Source organism: Hakea prostrata, chromosome 9 (assembly GCF_041222555.1).
Source record: "Hakea prostrata isolate BN-2017 chromosome 9, UWA_Hpros_2, whole genome shotgun sequence".
NCBI classification, from domain to species: domain Eukaryota; kingdom Viridiplantae; phylum Streptophyta; class Magnoliopsida; order Proteales; family Proteaceae; genus Hakea; species Hakea prostrata.
Genome location: NC_142608.1, coordinates 7,551,313 through 7,571,646, shown reverse-complemented (window position 1 = coordinate 7,571,646; position 20,334 = coordinate 7,551,313). Strand labels below are relative to the sequence as shown.

At 40.1% G+C, this 20,334-nt stretch overlaps 1 protein-coding gene across 1 annotated transcript in view; it reads left to right on the top strand.

The window, feature by feature from the left end:
- LOC149004419 (Transducin/WD40 repeat-like superfamily protein) overlaps positions 1–18,771 on the top strand; it is a 32,972-nt gene extending 14,201 nt beyond the window's left edge. Inside the window, exons 5-6 of the mRNA XM_089168013.1 lie at positions 15,353–15,837; positions 17,503–18,771. Coding sequence (XP_089024139.1) covers positions 15,353–15,837; positions 17,503–17,874 — 857 coding nt within the window. The 3' untranslated portion in view covers positions 17,875–18,771. The remainder of the gene's footprint in view (positions 1–15,352; positions 15,838–17,502) is intronic.
- Positions 18,772–20,334: the final 1,563 nt, after the last annotated feature.

Below are 20,334 nucleotides of genomic sequence, written 5' to 3'. Positions count from 1 at the left end.
GCCTCTGTTATAACATCATTATCCTCTTTAATAATTTCTTTGAATTGGAAAATTTTCCCAGGGTTAAGAAACAATGCAGCAGTATACAAAGGACGCTCCATCTAAGTCTCCCAACGCTTGTCAACAATGTTTATGTTTTTTCCACAATCTTTCTTTGCCCTTAAAGTTATCCTTATAGCGATCCTTTATAGCGTGTTTTACTTTTCTCATGGCAACAGAAACCTCAAGCAAAGCAGGCTTCTCATCATTATCTACAATTCTTAAGAGAGTAAGAAGAGGCATTGAAGCTCAAAAAAAAAATTAAAAAAAATCTTGCATTGCGTTTCAAAATACTGTAGCAAATATGGTTTCTTTTACTCTCTTCTCTACCTTTATGTTGGCCAAAATACTTTCAATCTTCAAAAATGACTAGGGCCCTTAAGGCATCTTGATGCTAAAGCAAACTCTGAACTGTCAAAACTGATGTCATAAATCTTGCTACACTTTTAAGATGATGGCCATTCGTTTTGGATCTCGTTCCTTTAAGAAGGTGAGTGTGCCTATAGATGAACTTTGTCACATTCCTTGCCTTAGCTATCACAATCTTGTAAGATTTAATGTTTCCAAATACCCTCCAACATAAGATCAAGGCAATGGGCTGCACAAGGAGTCCAGTAAAGTGTCTTCCTCTTCTCCGTCAATAACTTTCCAGCAGCTTTGTAGTTGGTAGCATTGTCAGTGACTACTTGTATGACATTATCCTCCCCAGTTTCCTCCGCCTTGTTGTCCAATAACTGAAACAACAAATTCGCATCTTGAATATGCTTAGATGCACTAATGGAGCCCAATATAAAAGCCCACTTAGGAGAATCAACAAGGAAGTTGATCAAGTATCTGCCTCTCTGATCCGTTCAACCATTAGACACGAGAGTAAATCCATGCCTCCAATACACTTCATGTCTGATTTTCTTAGTCGCCGATTGCAACAATGGCACCCTTAGTTCATGATAAGAAGGGAATACATAACTTGACCCATATTAAGCAATGGATTAAGCCAGGACCTTAGAACTCATTGATTTAGCTGCATTAAATGGAATTCAAGATTGATAAAACCAATTTGCAATCGCATTATCTGCTTTCTTCTTCTCTGCCAAAGGTCAACTCTGACTCTCTATTGTAGTTTGATATGAACGCTTTCTACGCCTATCAACAACTACTTTTTTACGGGTTCCATGGGACCCCTTAATTGTGGTTGTGGCAACTTTTCTCTTCTTTGAAGCTAACCTAGAACTTGGCACAGGAGGTTTAATTGAAGATTGTGACCTAGCAGATTCAGAACCAGATCGAATCTCTTCTTGTTGGTCTCCACCAGATGCCTCTTCTCCTTGGTTATAATGCATATCTTCTTCGTCTCTATCCTCATCGAATGTTGTAGAGACCTTCTTCTTTTCCTTGCCCATAATGGCTTCTAACATCTCTCTAGAGATCTCTAAAGTCACCCTAAGACACTTGGCTACATAACCAAACCCATCAGCCAAATGTTGTTTTAATCTTTTTATCCCGCTAGTGGTATTTATTTTGCAAAGGTTACACCTGACCAAGTTTTTGTTTGTGAGGTCTGGCCAGTAACCATATTTCCACCCAAGCTCCTTTGGCTTTTGTTTGTGGAATAAAAAATAATTGCAAGCGCACGGTATCGTGTAGCTAACGGGTCGATCTCAAGGAGATATGCCACTTTAGAATTAACCTCTTAATGATAATGCGAGAGTGCAATGATTCAAAGATTTTAACTTATTAATTAAATTAAACGAGCGGTCCTAATCCATGCATCTAATGCAATCTAATTGAGACGAAAAATAAAGCAAACATAACCAACGTATAATTAGTTAAAGGCAGAAAAAAATGTGAACAATAAGTAAATAAAAATAAAAGGGAAGTGATCCGAGTGTCAGCTCTGGATCTGGGGAAGGGGAGTATAATTATAATGACTTTGATCATGGACCCTTTGTCATAACTTACAGTCCACCGATCGAGGGAACGAATATTAGAAAAAAAAATTGCAGAAAGGAAATAATCAAAGTAATAAAAGGGAAAGGGAAACCTTACCCAAAGAGAGGCACGACTGTAGGCATCTTTGATCAAGGACCCAGGGGAAGGGAGAACAATAAATAAATGCTGAAAGGAAATTGTAGAAAGTAAATAACAAAGCAATAAAGAAAAAGGGAAACCTTAACCACAGAGAGGCACGACTGTAGGCATCTTTAATCAAGGACCCAGGGGAAGGGAGAACAATAAATAAATGCTAAAAGTAAATCTTAAATTAAGAATATGGAGGGGTAGATAGAAGCGGGAATGGAGGGGGAAGAGAAGATTATTGAAGAATGTTACTTGCATCTTTGAACTTCAAATAATAAAAAAGAATTGAACTAACAATTCGAATCTCAACCAACCCTAACAACCAGATCTAGAATGATCAAGATCTGCAATTGCTAGGCCCAGAGAAAAACGAATCCTTAAACTTTAACTTGAAATTGCATTACATAGAAAAATTAAACCTAAACATTCAATCTAGAAATTAAAATCTCACAAAAGTAATCAAGGAAAACTAGAGAAATCCTAAATAAACCAAAGAGAAAAGAAAATGTGCTTCTCCTAAGCTCTAAAACACGTTCTCCCTTGAAGGAGTATGCTCTCCTTTTATAGAGTTTACATGGGATATGAATCTTGACAAAGTTTGAATCAAACTCAGAGTTCCTATCTGACTCAACCAATTAGGGTTTTGGTGTACTAATCGAACTGATTTAGAGAGATCAAATGCACAATTCCACTGTTGGATTTGAGGATCAAGAAGTCATGAAGCTCTCCTCCAAAAATCAGCTGGATCTGACACTGGATGACCATTCGATGAAGGGCTTGATCGAAATTGGACAGAGACATTCAAAAACGGGAATTTTCCCTCTTCCTTCTCGCCCCCCCTTTTTCTTTCTTTGATCAAGTCCCAAATAGGAAATAAGATATTGAAGTATGCAAGGACTCTTTTTCTCCATTAGGACTCTCTCAATAAAACCTCTGTAGATTTGATTGATAATTTCTAATCTCAACCGCAAATAAAAATTTGCTTCTTTATGTCTAAAATATTTTGGAGTTGGCCCATAATCACATCTCTAGCCCATCATGCTCCAGATCAGGCCCATTTTCGCACTTGAGAAGTTGAATGGACCTCTTAACGTGTAAAATTGCATGTTTCATACTCAAAACTCCAAATATTTGCTTAAATCTTGAAGAGTCCTAAAATCTGCAAAAACAATATAAAACCCAAGGTAGCTCCACTCTAAGTGTGTAAAATGAATGCTTTATACCCTAAGATTTCACACATAAATGTGCTCATCAACTTTGCTCTCCTCTTGGGATCTTTCATGGCATCTTATGATGCAGCAGTACTTGTATTATCCCCTTCCCCAAGTCTAGTAGGTATAGGTCCAGTATTCTCTTCCATTGATGAATCTGAATAGGGAAACTAATTAATAGCAGAAATAGAAAAAAATAAGTAATACTAATACAACAAAATACAAAAATTTGAAAAACATAATGTTACAAAAGAATACAGCAAAATATTTCTCATTATAACCTACAAAAGAATATTATAAAAGAATACAGCAAAAAAAAATGTCATTACAAAAGAACACAACAGATTTAAAAAACAAAATATTACTAACACAGCAGAATTATTTCTCATTGACCTATAGTTTCCTTATAATTAAGTGCCTGATTCCTCCAAAGTACAAACTCAAAACCCAATATCTGAATTCTGAAAGCTTGGTTTTCCTTCAACTAAGAAAACCAAGTAACCAACATCAAAGAACAAACCATATTAAAAAAAAAAAAAAAAAAAAAAAAAAAAAAAAAAAAAAAAAAAAAAAAAAAAAAAAAAAAAAAAAAAAAAAAAAAAAACAGTATGATAAGCCCCTGATATCAAGAGTCTATATTCGACAAGGAAAGCACTCCCAAGGAAACGATTGACAGTTTGAAGAGTGAAGAGAGTCCTGTCGTTTTCAGCAGAGTCCTAGTGCATTCAGGCGACTGGCAAATTTGAAGCATGAAGAGTCCTTCTGCGTTAAGGTTATTAGAATTAGATTTAGAGAGTCAAGAGTCATAATACATCTAGGTTAGAGTTACATTACAGTTAGGTTTCTTTTGAAGAGTCCTACTCGAAGTAGGCTGATTTTGTTAATTAATTCGATAGGAATGTAATTGCTATAAATAGGGGGGAGGATGAGTAGAAAGGATATAGAGAGAAGTTTATGTGAGAGCCATTGCTCTTGGGTAGCCGTAGGAATCACCTACTGCTGGTAGATTATATTGTTTCTTATTCAACTTTTATTCAAAGTCTCGTTTTTCTTCTTGAGTTATTCCACCTTGTTAAGTAACCTCATTCAGGTACTTAACAAATTGGTATCAGAGCCATCGATTCTAGGGGAATGGTCAAGAGTTGAATGGAGCAGAGGGTAGAGGAATTGGAAAGTATCGTGAAAGAGATTCAAGGTCAAGTGGGACTCCTAGCACAAAACATAGAGAAAGGAGAAAAGGCCAATGACGAGTTTAGAGATGAATTAAGGTTCATGTTATCGCAAGGAAAATCAGCAGAGATGCATACCTTAATGCCGGAGGTGACTAGAACCGATGGAGTTCCAGATTACAGCAAGCGTACGATCGAACCAGAGAAACCGAGAGACTTCCTTCCTAGACATCTTGAGATGCCAATTTTCACGGGGGAAGATCCGATGGGATGGATCGCACGAGCTGAAAGGTACTTTGATCTGTACAAACTCGGCGATGAAGAGAAACTCGAACTCGCAACCCTTTGTTTTGAAGGTGCAGCACTAGGATGGATACGCTTCCGAGAACCGCAGCAGCCATTGTCATCATGGAGAAACTTGAAAGAATCAATGATCTATCGATTTAACTCAAAGACAACTGAAGACTCCCAAGAAGCATTGATTAATCACAAGCAAAGTGGAACGTTTGCAGCATATAGAGAAGGGTTTGAGAAATTAGCAAAGCAGAGCGGAGCGGTAGATGGAGAATGGTTGAAGGGGGTGTTTTTCGCTGGTTTAAATGAAGAAGTAAGGGCTGAAGTTCGATTATTTGGGCTCACCAATTTGGGCCAAATAATGGACCTGCCCAAGCCGTGGAGGACAAAAATGGAGTGGGGAAAATAAGAAACCTCTTTTGGCCCAACCACTCAATCAGCCCAAAATCTAACCTCACGTGTTATTAACTTCAGCCCACCCAACACCAATATTAAAGGAACCAATACGGTTCAGGGAACCGGAATGAACCAAAGCTTTAACGGTTCAGTTCGGCCAAACCAAATAAGTGAACCCGCGTCTTCCTCTTCACAATCTCGACCTGCAACTACCGCTGCGACGGGGAGCTCAGGACGCTCACGTTGGTTATCCCAGGAAGAAATCAAAGATAAAATGGACAAAGGGGTATGTTTCAGGTGTGACGGCCCATACTCCAAAGGCCATCGATGCCCTCTGAAGCAACTAAGGTTGCTGTTACTCCACGACGATGATAGTCCGTGGTTGCAGCAGCGGAAGGAGTGATCAATGATGACGATATGGAGCCGGTGCTTGAGACGGAACTCTCGCATACCTCTTTGGTGGGGATCGATTCACCACACACACTGAAACTAACGGGACAAATAAATGGCTATGAAGTCATCATTCTGATCGATTGTGGAGCAACGCACAATTTCGTCGCTCAAGAGTTGGTGGAGCCGTTGGGATTGGAAATCCAGAAAACAAAATTTCAGGTTGCTTTGGGCGATGGGACGATTAGCAAAGGTACGGGGATTTGTCGACAGATTCCGATTCAGCTAGGCGGCGAGGTCTTTGTGCAAAATTTTTACCCTTTCAATTTGGGTAGCATTGATATAATCTTGGGCGTAGAATGGCTGCAGACACTAGGGGAAGTACGCAGTAATTGGCGCTTGAGAACCATGAGCTTTGAGTGGCAGGGACGACCCGTGAAACTAAATGGGGATCCAACCTTGCTGCGATTAGAAACAACATTGAAGAGTGTGCTACAGTCGGTTCAAGCAGGTGGTGATGGATACTGGCTACAACCTCAGCATCCCGTCGGAGACGATATAGAGGTACAAGAGAGTACAGCAGTGTCACATTTATTAACTGACTTTGCTCAATTATTTGCTGAACCAACTGAATTGCCGCCAAGAAGGAAGCAAGACCACCAGATACGGTTAGCCGAGAGGAGTAACCCACCTAATATTCGACCCTATCGTTACCCACATTCTCAAAAGAACGAGGTCGAAAGATTGGTACAGGAAATGTTAACAAGCAGGATTGGTACGACCTAGTGTGAGTCCTTACTCCCGATCCAAGATCGTTGGTTCGAAAGAAGGATGGCGGATGGCGTTTCAGCGTGGACTATCGTGCCTCGAATAAACTCACAATTCCCGACAAGTTTCCCATTCCCGCAATTGACGAATCGTTGGATGAGCTAGGCGGAGCCACGGTGTTTACCAAGCTTGATTTGAAAGCGGGATACCACCAAATTAGAATGACGGAAGGTGATGAAGAAAAGACGGCTTTTCGTACACATAATGGGCATTACGAGTTCCTGGTGATGCCGTTTGGGCTCTCGAATGCTCCAGCCACATTTCAATCACTAATGCATGAGGTATTTCGAGAACACTTGCGAAAATTTATTTTGGTGTTCTTTGACGATATTTTGGTGTATAGCAAGACCATGGAGGAACATGTGGCCCATTTGCGAACCACCTTTATACTTCTCACACAAGACCACCTTGTAGTCAACCGAAAAAAATGCATGTTTGGGGTTGCTACACCTGGAGTATTTAGGACATATCATATCTAAAGACGGAGTCACGGCGGACCCACGGAAGATTAAGTGCATGGTGGAGTGGCCCCAACTCGCCAATCTTAAAGCCTTGCGAGGGTTTTTAGGATTAACCGGATATTACCGCAGATTCGTCCGAAATTATGGTAAAATTGCCGCTCCACTCACAAACTTATTGAAGAAAGATGCATTTCAGTGGGGTAACGAGGCAACGACGGCGTTTAATGCCCTCAAGACAGCCATGACAACCGTTCCAAAGATTGGTGACGCTTGATTTCACGAAAGAGTTTTTGGTAGAGACCGATGCTTCGGGTTTTGGGCTGGGTGCGGTTTTGATGCAAGAGGGCCATCCCATTGCCTACCTGGAGCCAAGTGTTGTCCCCTCGCGCACAAACCAAGTCCGTCATGAGAAAGAACTAATGGCAATAGTACTTGCCATTCAAAAATGGCGTCATTACTTGATGGGGAGACATTTCAAAGTACGAACGGATCGAAAAGTCTGAAATATTTGCTTTGGAACAACGCATTGTGGCTACTGATCAACAAAAGTGGGTCTTGAAACTTTTGGGATTTGATTTTGAGATATTGTATCGTCCGGGTAGCGAAAACAAAGCCGCCGATGCTCTCTCGCGAAGGTCGCAGGATGATAAGCAGCTTTATTCGATGACAACAGCAACTTGGCAGGAAAGTGAGGGACTAGATACAGCGGTACACGCCTCGGACCGTTACCAGAAGATCGTTCAAGCCTTGTTGAAGGGATCCCAGGACTACCCCAGCTACCAGCTTCAAAAGGGCACCTTACTCTATAAGAATCGGTTAGTCATCCCCGATGGGTCACCATTAATTCCCAAATTACTTTCAGAGTATCATTCTACCCCATTCGGTGGGCATTCAGGGTTTTTGAGGACTTACAAAGCGATTAGCACTGTGGGTATACCGGGTAGGAATGAAGGCTGCTGTCCTCGAATTTGTGGCTAGTTGTGATGCTTGTCAGCGCAGTAAATATCAAGCCATGAAACCCGCTGGACTCCTTCAACCACTACCAATTCCAGATCGCATTTGGGAAGACATTAGCATGGATTTTATTGGTGGGTTACCCAGGACTAAGAGTGGAGATACCGTGCTTGTTGTAGTTGATCGGCTATCCAAATACGCGCATTTCATCGCTCTTTCACACCCTTATTCCGCCAAGGATGTGGCTATCTCGTTCAGCAAGGAGGTTATCCGCTTGCATGGGTTCCCTCGAACCATCGTCTCCGATCGAGATCGTGTCTTCCTTAGTAATTTTTGGATGGAGCTTTTTAAATTAGCGGGTACCAACCTCAAGTTCAGCAGCGCCTACCATCCTCAAACGGATGGTCAAACAGAGGTGGTAAATCGCAGCCTTGAAATTTACCTACGATGTTTTTGCGCTCGCCAACCGAAAGACTGGATTAATTGGTTACCGTGGGCCGAATATTGGTTCAATACGACGTTTCATTCAGCCACAAAAATGACTCCCTTTCAGGTTGTGTATGGACGAGACCCCCCTCTCTTCTCGTGTTGGGAGGATGGTCGATCTAAAGTGGATGAGGTTGATGTGTTCCTCCGAAAGCGCAATCAGGTGTTGGAGGATCTCAAAACAAATCTGCGGGTGGCCCAAGATAGGATGTGCAATTCCGCGGATTCAAAGCGTAGGGAAGTGCATTATCAAGTGGGGGATGAAGTTTTTCTTAAGCTACAACCTTATCGCTTCCGAGAACTCGCCAAACGGCCCAATGAGAAACTCAGCCATCGCTACTATGGGCCGTACTCAGATCATTGAGCCGGTGGGACCAGTCGCCTATCGTCTACGTTTACCCGATGATTCACGGATCCACCCGGTGTTTCACGTTTCACGCTTGAAGCGAGCACCTTGGGCAGCACATTAAGCCGCAGCCGCTTCCAACTTGTTTGCGGGAAATGGCGAGTTGCAGCTCACACCCGAAGCCTTGCTCAACATTCGTTTCTCTACTCAAGGGTTGCTGGAGGTTTTGATTCAATGGAAAGGACTGCCACCTTGTGAAAATACTTGGGAATCTTATGCTGAAATACAGTCCCACTTTCCAGATTTTCACCTTGAGGACAAGGTGAAACTTTTGGAGGGGAGTATTGATAAGCCCCTGATATCAAGAGTCTATATTCGACAAGGAAAGCACTCCCAAGGAAACGATTGACAGTTTGAAGAGTGAAGAGAGTCCTCGTCGTTTTCAGCAGAGTCCTAGTGCATTCAAAGCATCGGCAAATTTGAAGCATGAAGAGTCCTTCTGCGTTAAGGTTATTAGAATTAGATTTAGAGAGTCAAGAGTCATAATACATCTAGGTTAGAGTTACATTACAGTTAGGTTTCTTTTGAAGAGTCCTACTCGAAGTAGGCTGATTTTGTTAATTAATTCGATAGGAATGTAATTGCTATAAATAGGGGGGAGGATGAGTAGAAAGGATATAGAGAGAAGTTTATGTGAGAGCCATTGCTCTTGGGTAGCCGTAGGAATCACCTACTGCTGGTAGATTATATTGTTTCTTATTCAACTTTTATTCAAAGTCTCGTTTTTCTTCTTGAGTTATTCCACCTTGTTAAGTAACCTCATTCAGGTACTTAACACAGTAATTAAAGAAGAAGAAACCAAATTCAGAATCTCAGAGTTCACCATTGTAGGACAGAACAACTGAACAACAACATATTTAAGTATCTCAGGTTTCAGAACCATAATTAAAGAAGAAAAAACCAAACAAAAAATAGCAATCTAGCACAAAACACATTAGTAAAAACAATCCAAAAAACAAAAGAGTGAATCAACATTCAAAAAAAAAAAAAAAAAAAAAAAAAAAAAAAAAAAAAAAAAAAACAAAAAAAAAAAAAAAAAAAAAAAAAAAAAAAAAAAAAAAAAAAAAAAAAAAAAAAAAAAAAGGAGGGGGGTAGGGGGGGGGGGGGGGGGGGGGGGGCGAAGGGGGGAGCACCCAAAAAAAAAAAAAAAAGGGGGAAAAAAAGGGGTTTTTTGGGGGCACCGAGAAGGTGACTCAGCTTGGGTTGGAAAGAAAACCACCGAAGATGCCGGAGATGGTCGCTGGCTTGCTGTAAACTCCGGTGTTTGCATCGGCGACTAGGTATTTAAGTCTCAAAGTAATTAAAAAATAAAAAAATAAAAAACGTTGCCGGAGAGTAGGGAATTCACCTTTGGTTGCCAGAGAAGAAGAATACTGCCGGCGATGATGGAAGAAGTGAAAGAACTTCGGTGGAGCTCTTCATGTCGAGTATCATGAGGAATAAGAATTTGTTTTCATTTTTTCCCCTTTTTTTAATTATGATCCCATGTAGTGCCTAAAGGCATTCCAGTATACTTTTGACCAATTGATTCATGTATTGGAAACAAATGGGCTGAGAAACATCAGCCTTTGATTTAGAATCTTTATAAAAAATTAAAAAAACGAAAAGGCTGACACTTGGTTGCCAAGGTGCCCGCCTGGATGCCTTGGCGATGCCTTGGGCACTAAGGCATCTGCTTTTTTGTATTCCCTTAAAGCGACAGTCGCCAAGCATTGTTGGTCACTACCTGGACAACTAGGCGACACCTTGACAACTATGGGTACCCCTAAGCTAGGGGGAAGAAGGGAATCCCCTTCTAAGCATTGTCCCAAACATAAGTTACTGTAATATATTTGCAAATCTGCATTGTTCACTACAAGATCCATCAATTCAATGGGGAAACTGAAAGGAATTCAAGTCATCTCTGCTCCAATTCCCTAAAGACTCATTTCATGAAGTCTGTTGGCTGGTTCTGTTCTCTCCACACCTGCAACCTCCCTACAGAGTAGTGGACAGGCTGAATTCTGGACTTTACCTTTCAATTTCTTGTCCCTTACATTTGCTTTTTGTCCTGTCATCTATGATATCTACAGCCTTCTTGGACTCTGCTGGAATTGAGATCTCCACCAAAACTCTATCAATGCAGTGTCAGATTCCTCTATAAATAGCAAACAGCTCCATAGCTAACACCAGGAGCTAGTCTCTCCTCCCTGCAAATGTCAAAACATGACATCCTTCTGTTCCACCAATCAGCCCCAAAAGCTGCAGTCGAGTTTGCAAGATCTTCATTGCCCATGGAGCAACAAAATTCAAATTCAGAGTGATCCAAGAACATTTTGTTGGGATCTTACTTATCCATCTGATTGGCATTCCTCAATCTCCGGAAAAAACAGAGATGTTCTTGCCTAGACATTCTTAAATATATGGTTGTCACTTCATGATTGAAGTTTAAACTAGCTAGATTTTTTTCTCCTTTCTTTGGAGGAAAATAAACTTCTTCCTCCCCGCCTCTCTCTTTTTGAAGCTGCTTCCCGTGTGAAGCCATAGGTGTAAGGTGATTGTTGAATATCTGAGGAAACATAGACCCCATAGGGCAAACCAAAAATCCCAAGCAAAATCTTCATAACTTAAGGCTTATGACGGTCGATTGAGGTTGAAGCAGAAACAGCCAATCCTGAACCACCATTGAACCACCCCATCTTTGGGCCACGTATGGGCCAGCGATGGAAACAATCCAGAAAGCCCTTTGTGGCTTAAGTCTTAGAGTCAACTAATGGGCCATATTTAGGCCCATAAAGGATAACTTGAAAGCTCCTTGTGGCTTAAGTCTTAGATTCGACTAATTGGCTGTGCCTTTCAAGTTACGTTCTTGGGATTCTTTATTTACTTTATTGGTAGGTAACTGCAAGAACAAGATAGATTTTATTGGTGTCCAAATTCATTTCTGAAGATTAAGTAGAAGTATGAATACATTAAGGATAGTTTCTATTTTGCTGGATTGCTACTTTGTAGCTTATCCCCTCTCCATGCAAGGGAGGTTTGATGGAAGCTAATGAGGAAAAAATGGGCTGTGCTTCAGTGCTCTCGCCGCCAATGATCAGTAATTACTCATGTATCTCTATTCAGATTCATCTGTCAACTTTTCCCTCTAAGATTCTGTTTAGTCACCAAATTGCCACCCTTAATTTGGAATCTTCAGTTTATTATTAGTTGCTATCAATTATTTAATACTCAATTGTTATACTCTTGGATGGGCCAGAGTGACCCAAATATTGGGGTTTCCTAACTCTTGGTTGCGTCATCCCCTTCGGTTTGGGTTCATATTTTTTGTCTCAGAAACCTAAATACTTGTATTCAGCTGCTGAATTCTTGCATAAACTGTGATTCATTCATTTTTTCTCTTTTTTTTTTTTCATACATACTTATAATATCCATGGTAGAAGATCTCGCTCTCTCGAGAGATCTTGCCACCTTGAAAAAGAGAGATCTCGACAATCTCGGTGAGATCTCGGTCGAGATATACAACTTTTTGGTGTCAACTCGGTGTCCCATCTTGGTGGGTTTTAGGGTCCCAATTGGGTTAAAACTTGGTTTTTAACTTATTTAAGGCCTTTTGAACACGTTGGTGGCCTTGGATTTGTTAGAAACAACCCTATGTATGATTTCTAAGTCTACCCATAGTGTGAAACCGAAATGTAGTAGGATTAGGGAATGCAATGTTATACAACATGTAATATAGACCCTTTGAGGCATATAAATGAAATGCAAGTATATCAAATGCATCAACTAACTTAAATGTTATCAAAATTCCATCCATATGAGTATCAAAATCTTAATTTTCAAGAATAAAATAATTATACAACCATTAGAAGTTCTATATAAGTCATTAAATCATAAATTCATAAGACAAGTAAAGAATGATTGATCTTCCTTGTTGTAGATGTGCTAAGAGTAGTTGCAAGTGAAAATTCAGCCAAAATCCACAAAAAAAAAAGTGAAAATTGAGAGTTCCAGCGAGATCCAGGGCGAGATATGGCGAGATATAGCGAGATATTGCGAGATATCGAGCGAGATATCCCAACTCGCTGCTCTCGCCCTCCATCTCGTCTCGCCAAGCTGAAAAAACGAGATATCTCGCGAGATCTCGCCTCCCACCATGATAATATCCAACATATCATTCATACTCTTCAGTCTATTATATTTTCTGATTTTGCTTCTCTGCATGTCATTCGCAGAAGCTGGCTCTGAATTCTTCAGTTATAGTTCATTTTCTGTGTGGATTCACTAGCAATGCCTTCACTGCCACCCTATCAGAAATTTCAGAAAAATTGCATCTCTCTCAACTGGACCTCTATTCATCATTTTGCTAATGTCTCATCAATTTCTAATTTTATTATTTAATTTTCACGTTGGATTCTTTTGGGGGTAAATTAGATGAAGGTGCCTAGACTTAGTAATTAAGAAATTAAAAGAAAAGGGAAAAAGGGAAGTCTTTTGTGTTAACCATCCTTTGAATAATGACAGATTAGATGCCTTCTGCACTGATTATACTTGGAATGATAAAATTTCCATTTTACCTTTTTCAACATCATCCCCAGATGTCCCACCCAAACCGCTGTCTTTACCTCCACTTTCATACTTGACCCAGCCAACCACAACTGCCACCATCACCACCTTTCACCATTGTGGCCATACACTTCTGGCATCCGCACCCAATCTTCTCCGCCATTCCATCCACCCACTGTGCTTCATGCATTTACCCAACCCCTATGGGTCTCTTGCTCACCATGCTTCCAACCCCCCTCCCTCCTTCCGTATCTTTCTTTTTGCCATCCCATCACACTATGTTGTGTATTTGCACTGTGTGGTGCAAACAAATCCTTGCTCATTGACTGTTGCCTACACAACAAACTGTCCTCCAAGGTGTTCTGATTTTCCAAGTTGTAGCACATCATAGTTTTCAGCACTACCTCCAACTTGTCTACCTACACATATCTGCTCATAAAACTCAACCTCAACAATATCCAATTTCTCCATTTACGATCTTCATCATCATGGGCACATCTGCCATTCCTGCTGATTTCGCTGCTCTTCCGACATACAACTTCTATTCCACTGCAACACATTAGACCTGAAATTCTTGGTCTACTTCCACTTGATAAATGTTTTGGGAGGAGTTGCATCAGATTCTGTTTGGTTTTGTGACAAGTACAAAGTACATACACCTAATATCTGTTCAAACCAATGCTGTCTAACAACCTAAAACTAGCCCACCCATCTTCATCTTGGCTTTACCATCCGAATTGTTGTCCATTCAACTTGAATCAATTGCATGTGTTACTCTTGAAGCCAAACTTTACAAACCTGCACGTCCCTAAAGTCATTTCAGCCGACACCCTCCTAGCCCTTAAAACCATTATTCCAACTTTAGTACCTAGTGACATGGATAATAGTTAAGCCAAAGAACCTCCAAGGTTGTTTGTTTTGGAGTGTTGGTTCCTCATGATTTCGAGGTTGAATTGACTTGAGCAAGCAGTTTGAATGAATTGAAAAGGAAGGAGGCAGGGAGTGTGGTGCCATGGGAGGGTGGGTCCATTTGGATTGGATTGCAGGGGTTAAGGCTGTTGATGGTGATGGTGGTGGTTGCGGTCCGTATTGGATGCGAGGGCAGATGAAAGTGGAGTTCAGATTTGAGATATGAGACGAGTAAACTTTGAAGATTAATAATTTTAGAATAGACCTAATCCGTAAGTCCCCCCCCCCCCTTCTTTTTTTCAAACTTGCTCTGATCTGCTCCTTTGATTCATTTCTGAGTATATAAATTAGATTCTTTTTCTCCCTCCCCCACCCTATGTTTTTCCTGCTTCCGTCTCCTTCAAGGATTCAATTTGTACTTCCTTCACCTTTATTAGGTGGTTTATACCCTCCTTTATCTAGTGAGTTTTTTAGGATTAATATTCTACTGTTCATATTGTGCTTACAGAGCCTTAATTACGTAAAAATTTTGGGTGTTTTCCTACATCAAAGGGTTGGAAGCCCCTGGAGATCAATGAACCTCCCCATAACTATTTTGCAACTGATATGGAGATGCCTTTAGGCACTTGGAAATTAATAAAGCCCCAACGCTGTTGAGGTAAAAATATGGAGATTCCTAAAGATGTTGGAGATTATTGCAGAGCCTTCTTAGGGGCAGTCATGTATAAAAAAAGGATGATTCTGAATATCATTTAGGCAAGCATTTGACCTCTGCTGACCTGTTGGGCAGTCAACTTTCCCAGGCCAATGACTGCTCAAGGGGTAAGGTCAGACATTCAGGGCCTCTCATTGATGGCTATACTGGAGTGGAAGGGCACCTGTCATATTTTTCTTTTACAAAAATAAGTTCTCTTTTCTAATCTTGACGTGGTTGTCTGATTCCTATTTAACTTCTGTCAAACTTTCCAGTTGGATATGGAAAAATTTGGATTTTCTGAAATCAAATAGGTTGACAGGGCCTTGGTTAGTTTGCATATTTTTCTGTTCTATGGTTTTGTTTCCTTGAAACCCCTCGGAGAAAGACATTATTGGTTTCTCTTGTTACTATTATATTCTTAGGGATGATTGGCTTCTTTGATTACTGTTATATTCTTTCCTTTCTACCATTAATTTGGATTTGCTCCACAGCCCATCTTCTTGCTTCTGCTGGAATGGATGGCACTGTCTGTGTTTGGAATGTGTGGAGCAGAAGTCAGCAAAAAGCACGTGTTTTTAAAAATCATAATGCTGCAGTCAAGGATGTGAGGTGGTCGCAGCATGGTTTGTCTCTGCTTTCTTCCGGATATGACTGCTCTTCAAGGTTAGTTGATGTTGAGAAAGGTATAGAAACTCAGCTTTTCAAAGAAGATCAAATTGTGGGGGTGATAAAGTTCCATCCAGAAAATGACAGTCTCTTTCTTTCTGGAGGATCAAAAGGATTTATTAGACTTTGGGATATTCGAGTTGGCAAGGAAGTTCAGGAGTACATTCGAGGGTTGGGCCCAATCCTAGATATAGAATTCAGTCCTGATGCCAAACATTTCATCTCTTCCAGTGATGTGTCCAGAGGCAATGTGAGTGAAAATTCTATCATTGTTTGGGATGTCACGCGACAAATACCCTTATCAAATCAGGTAGGTCCTCATCTGGTAGATAAATTCTTGTTCAATTGCTTTGTGAAGAATAAAGATAGAAGCATTTATCTCTTGTACTGTTTTATGCTATGATCCTTATGCGAAGTATAAACTTCTCATCATGATTCTGCAAATAATCTAGAAGAGGGACACTCATTTGCTAAAAAAATTCCACCACTAAAACAAGTTCTGTAAAATTGCACTTTTCATCGTTGATGGACAATGTTATTGTGTTACAGTATTGCTTCCCATCTGTAAGAAATTTGTGGGGGTTTTTTAGTCGACATCATGGCCTTGGCTGTGAAACCTGGGTTACTGTGACTCTATGAGATCATAGAACATCTGAGTTGTAGGTCATGTGATCACTCAAAACCCATCAATTTCGCATCAACTATATATCTGTGCATGGTTCAGGTCAAGGTTTTTTTTGGGGTTATATCATCAGCCAATCACAAGGATCGGGGGCCTATAGGCCTAGGGGATGGGAAAGGGGGGGGGGTTAAGGACGGAAGGTGTGGAGGGACAGTTGTTTGAACCCAAGACCTCCTTGGTCTTACTGCCTCTGTGTAAGAGGCTGCCACCATTGTGCTAGAAGCACATCCATGTTCAGCTCCAGTTGGCAAACATAAGACAGTTCAGGCTTTTACCTAAAAGGAGATCAACTTCATGATTTACAAAATGACAGGTTGAAGTGCCTTTCCAAAGTTTTTGCTGAGACTGCTATGCTTGGCTGGTTTAATTGGATTAGTGATAAAACTAGCCCTATGCAGACCCTTTGATGTATTTCCCCGTAGGAGTCAGTTGTTGACTTTGTTCTTGGGATGACTTATTCCCAGGGAGAATTACTTTCACCTGTAAGAGTTGTATGATCCAGCTCACCCAGAGATTGATGATAATTTTATCCAGAGGAATATAGGATGAGGTTACAACCTGTTTGGCAGAAAAGGAGGGCCGTTTTCTCAGTTTGGTGCTCCTGATTTATTTCTTATCGTGCTTTTTGGTTGCTTCTTAATAGTTTGATGTTTGTCATACAATCTGACACCACCTCTGTCTTATCATCCTTTTGTGTGCTCCACCCTATAATTTGATTATTGCATGAAATGCCCACATTGGTGGTGGTCTGTGAATTCTAGGTTGCTGCTATGTTATGTCTTTGTAATAGCCTCTGAAATTTGGGTAAATTAGATTGTAGAAATGATAGCATTCTTCCTTAATTCTATGGTCAAGGGAGAGAGAATCCTTTGACTGAAGGTTTTGAATGGTGTGTGGCGGGTATCAAGGAACAGTATGGGGCTATCATCGACTTCAAACTGTAGTCAATATAATGCACTTATCCTTCACCCTCAGTGCTGAAAACCTTTTCTCTTTATGGTTTAGGTTTTGCTGTATAATGAGACAGCCACGGGGATATTCCTTCCTGCTTTTGAAGGTAGTCTCTAGGTAGTGTTAGATATTTGTACCCTGTAGAGGACTTATTAAGATGTTACACATCCTGGAGGAACTTATTCAGGTGTTACACATCCTGGTTTTTCTTATGTTAATAAATGTGACTGAAAATCTTAAAGAGTTGACATAATTGCCACCTGTTTTTAGTCGACCTAGAATTATCAGAAGAGCTCACATTTTTTTCGTTTTTACTTCTTTTTTTTTTGTGTGTATATCCAGGTTTATGTGGAAGCTTATACATGTCCATGTGTTAGGTATCATCCATTTGAGCCATTTTTTGTTGCACAATCCAATGGTAACTACGTAGCCATCTTCTCATCCAAACCCCCTTTCAAGCTGGACAAGTACAGGAGATATGAGAGTCATGGAGTTTTTGGGTTTCCCATCAAGTGCAACTTCTCCATAGATGGTGAGAAGCTTGCTTCAGGTTCCTCTGATGGATGCATATACTTCTATAACTATAAATCCTCCGAGCTCCTTTATAAACTAAAGGCATATGAACAGGCATGTGTGGATGTTGCCTTTCACCCCATCATGGCCAATGTCATTGCTTCTTGCTGTTGGAATGGAGACATTTCTGTGTTTGATTGATATGCTGTCACATTTTTGCGATTTGGTTCTCTCACTGGCTTTTATTCTGTGGCTTGAGACTAAACTGTCAGGCAAGCTGTTTTTCTGTCACAGCGCTTCCATACGTGAGGTAGAAAACACTGTTAACATCTCTTCTGGCGAATAAAAGATAAAGGTTCTGAAAGAACCTAGTTGGGAGAAAATAAGGCAGAGTAGGTGTGCAGAGACAATTGAAGAGGAAAAGGGAAGTTTGCAAGAACCAAGATGGAGGATTCCTATGAGTTGAAGAAGAGACGCAGAGGTGCAGAAAATGTGTAGGGGACTGAAAGACTATTTGCATAGACAACTGGAGAGGAGCAAGAATTGCAAGACAGGAGCTGCATAGACCATGGTCTTAAAAAATGGATCAGATAGATGGAACCATCGGCCGTCCGGTTGGACTCGAAAAAGACTAACCCTGACCTGATCCCTGTTGTGAATAGTCAAGTTCTAACCATGCCAGTGTTGTGTTATTTTTTATTTTTTGAAATTGAGATTCGTTTGGGCCAACTTACTTGTACCTCAACTACATCCTTAGGGTGATTAATTTGTATATAATTTAAATATTTGACGGAATTTTATCTCTTTCTAGAAAGGAGAGATTTGAACCCTTGACAAAGCAAGAAGTATTTGTTAAAGCTTGACATGTTTTCGCATTAATATGATTAGCATGGTATCTCTAAGTAATCATGTTCGTGTTCACTTTGTGTATTGAATTCAATAAGGTTCTCGATGATGTTTCTGGATCTAGTGGTAGGAAAAGTGAAATACAGATTTGGGAATTATCATCTTTCCCAGTACTAATGATTCTTTTTTGAAATAAATTGGCATTGATCTTAGTTTCTTTTTTCTTTTTTTCTTTTCCCCTTCTTCCTGGTAAAGGATTGATCTCGGCAGTTGCTGCCAGAAAAAACGTGTTACTTGTCATGAGAACTGTATCTGCCGTTATGGGTCTATGGATGGTCCATTTTATGAGATGGTGATGTAAAAACTAAAAACGCACAGATTTCATTTCTAAATGTTTCCAATCCGTCTGTAACTTGCCTCGTCATCGATGATTTGTAAATTGGGGAACCGGTGGTGGCTGGGGCTTAAGACATCGTGCCTATTTTTTACTGGATTTGGATTTGGATTTTCTCCACCTTAGTGCATGGTGCACTGAATTTTTTTTCTCTCACAGCGTATCTGATCACCTGTCAATTGACACAGGTGGGCTGTGAGAGAAAAAGATGGGTGTACTGTGCACTCAGATGTAGAGGATTTAGACCCTCTTTTACCCAGTAACTTAGTTGTTTTCCAAAGTTTTCATTTTTCTTGCTAGCTTCCTTAGAATATCCTTGATCTTGATATTGTCTCAAACGTTCTTGAAGAACAGACAATGTAACATCTTTAAAAAGCATTTTTTTTTTTTGTCAAAGAAACAAGAAATTATTTTTGACAAAAGCAAGACAATAATTTCTATGCGTACATAAAATCATACTCACCCAAAAAATTTTGGACAATACACAATGTATATAAAAAATAACAAGAATGGGTACCTAGATCCTTTACCCTATGTCATATAGAGGTCTATGTTCCCCTCACATTTCTTTACTACATGTTAGGTGAGTGTATGCCTCTAGGAGTCTAGATTACCTCATCATCACAAGAGCAAATAATGTTATTCTGACACTCTTTCACTACACAATAGGGAGAGAAATCAATGTGAAATCTAATGAATTTTCACTTTTGAATTATCTTATAAATACTCAGGCGTAAGACCACACACTTATTGCATAGTTAAAAAATGTCAAGGGAGCATTATGTACTCCTTCCTCAAAAAAATGATCTAGACTCGATCCCAACTCTTCTATCTTTTCATGTGTCTAGTGTTCCTTTCCATTAGTGAGACCGAGTGAGGTCTGATGGGGGACCCTTTGGGGGAACATGAAGCTATGTTCATTCCCTTTCATGGGAAGGGCACCAGAGAGTACTATACGGAGGGAAAGGAACAAGGGAGACTTAGATAGATAGAGATAGCAGGTAGTTCTCTGGCCCATCACCTTCATGAGATTAAATAAAGTGGACAAAAGGATATCCGTACACAAGTTGTAATCATGTCTCTCTTCCCTTCCCTTTATCTTACTTAGATACATTTTGAATAAGGGACTTTTCCTTCTAACCCTTAGAGTGCGTTTGGTAACAGGCCAAGGAATAGTCTTTGTGTTCTTTTGTTATCAGAACGCTGAAGAATGTCAAAAAACTTTTAACAAAATAGGTCGTTCTGTCATTTTCAGAAAATGAACCGGTAAAATTTTCTTGTTTTAGAAGATTTTTTGCAAAACAACTTTGACTTGTTTTGGTGTTCTCAAAACCAAAAAACACATCAAAATTACGTTAAAGAAAGACATGCAATCCAAACTTCATTCACATGCAACTTCTAACTCTTTTTCACCTTCATAA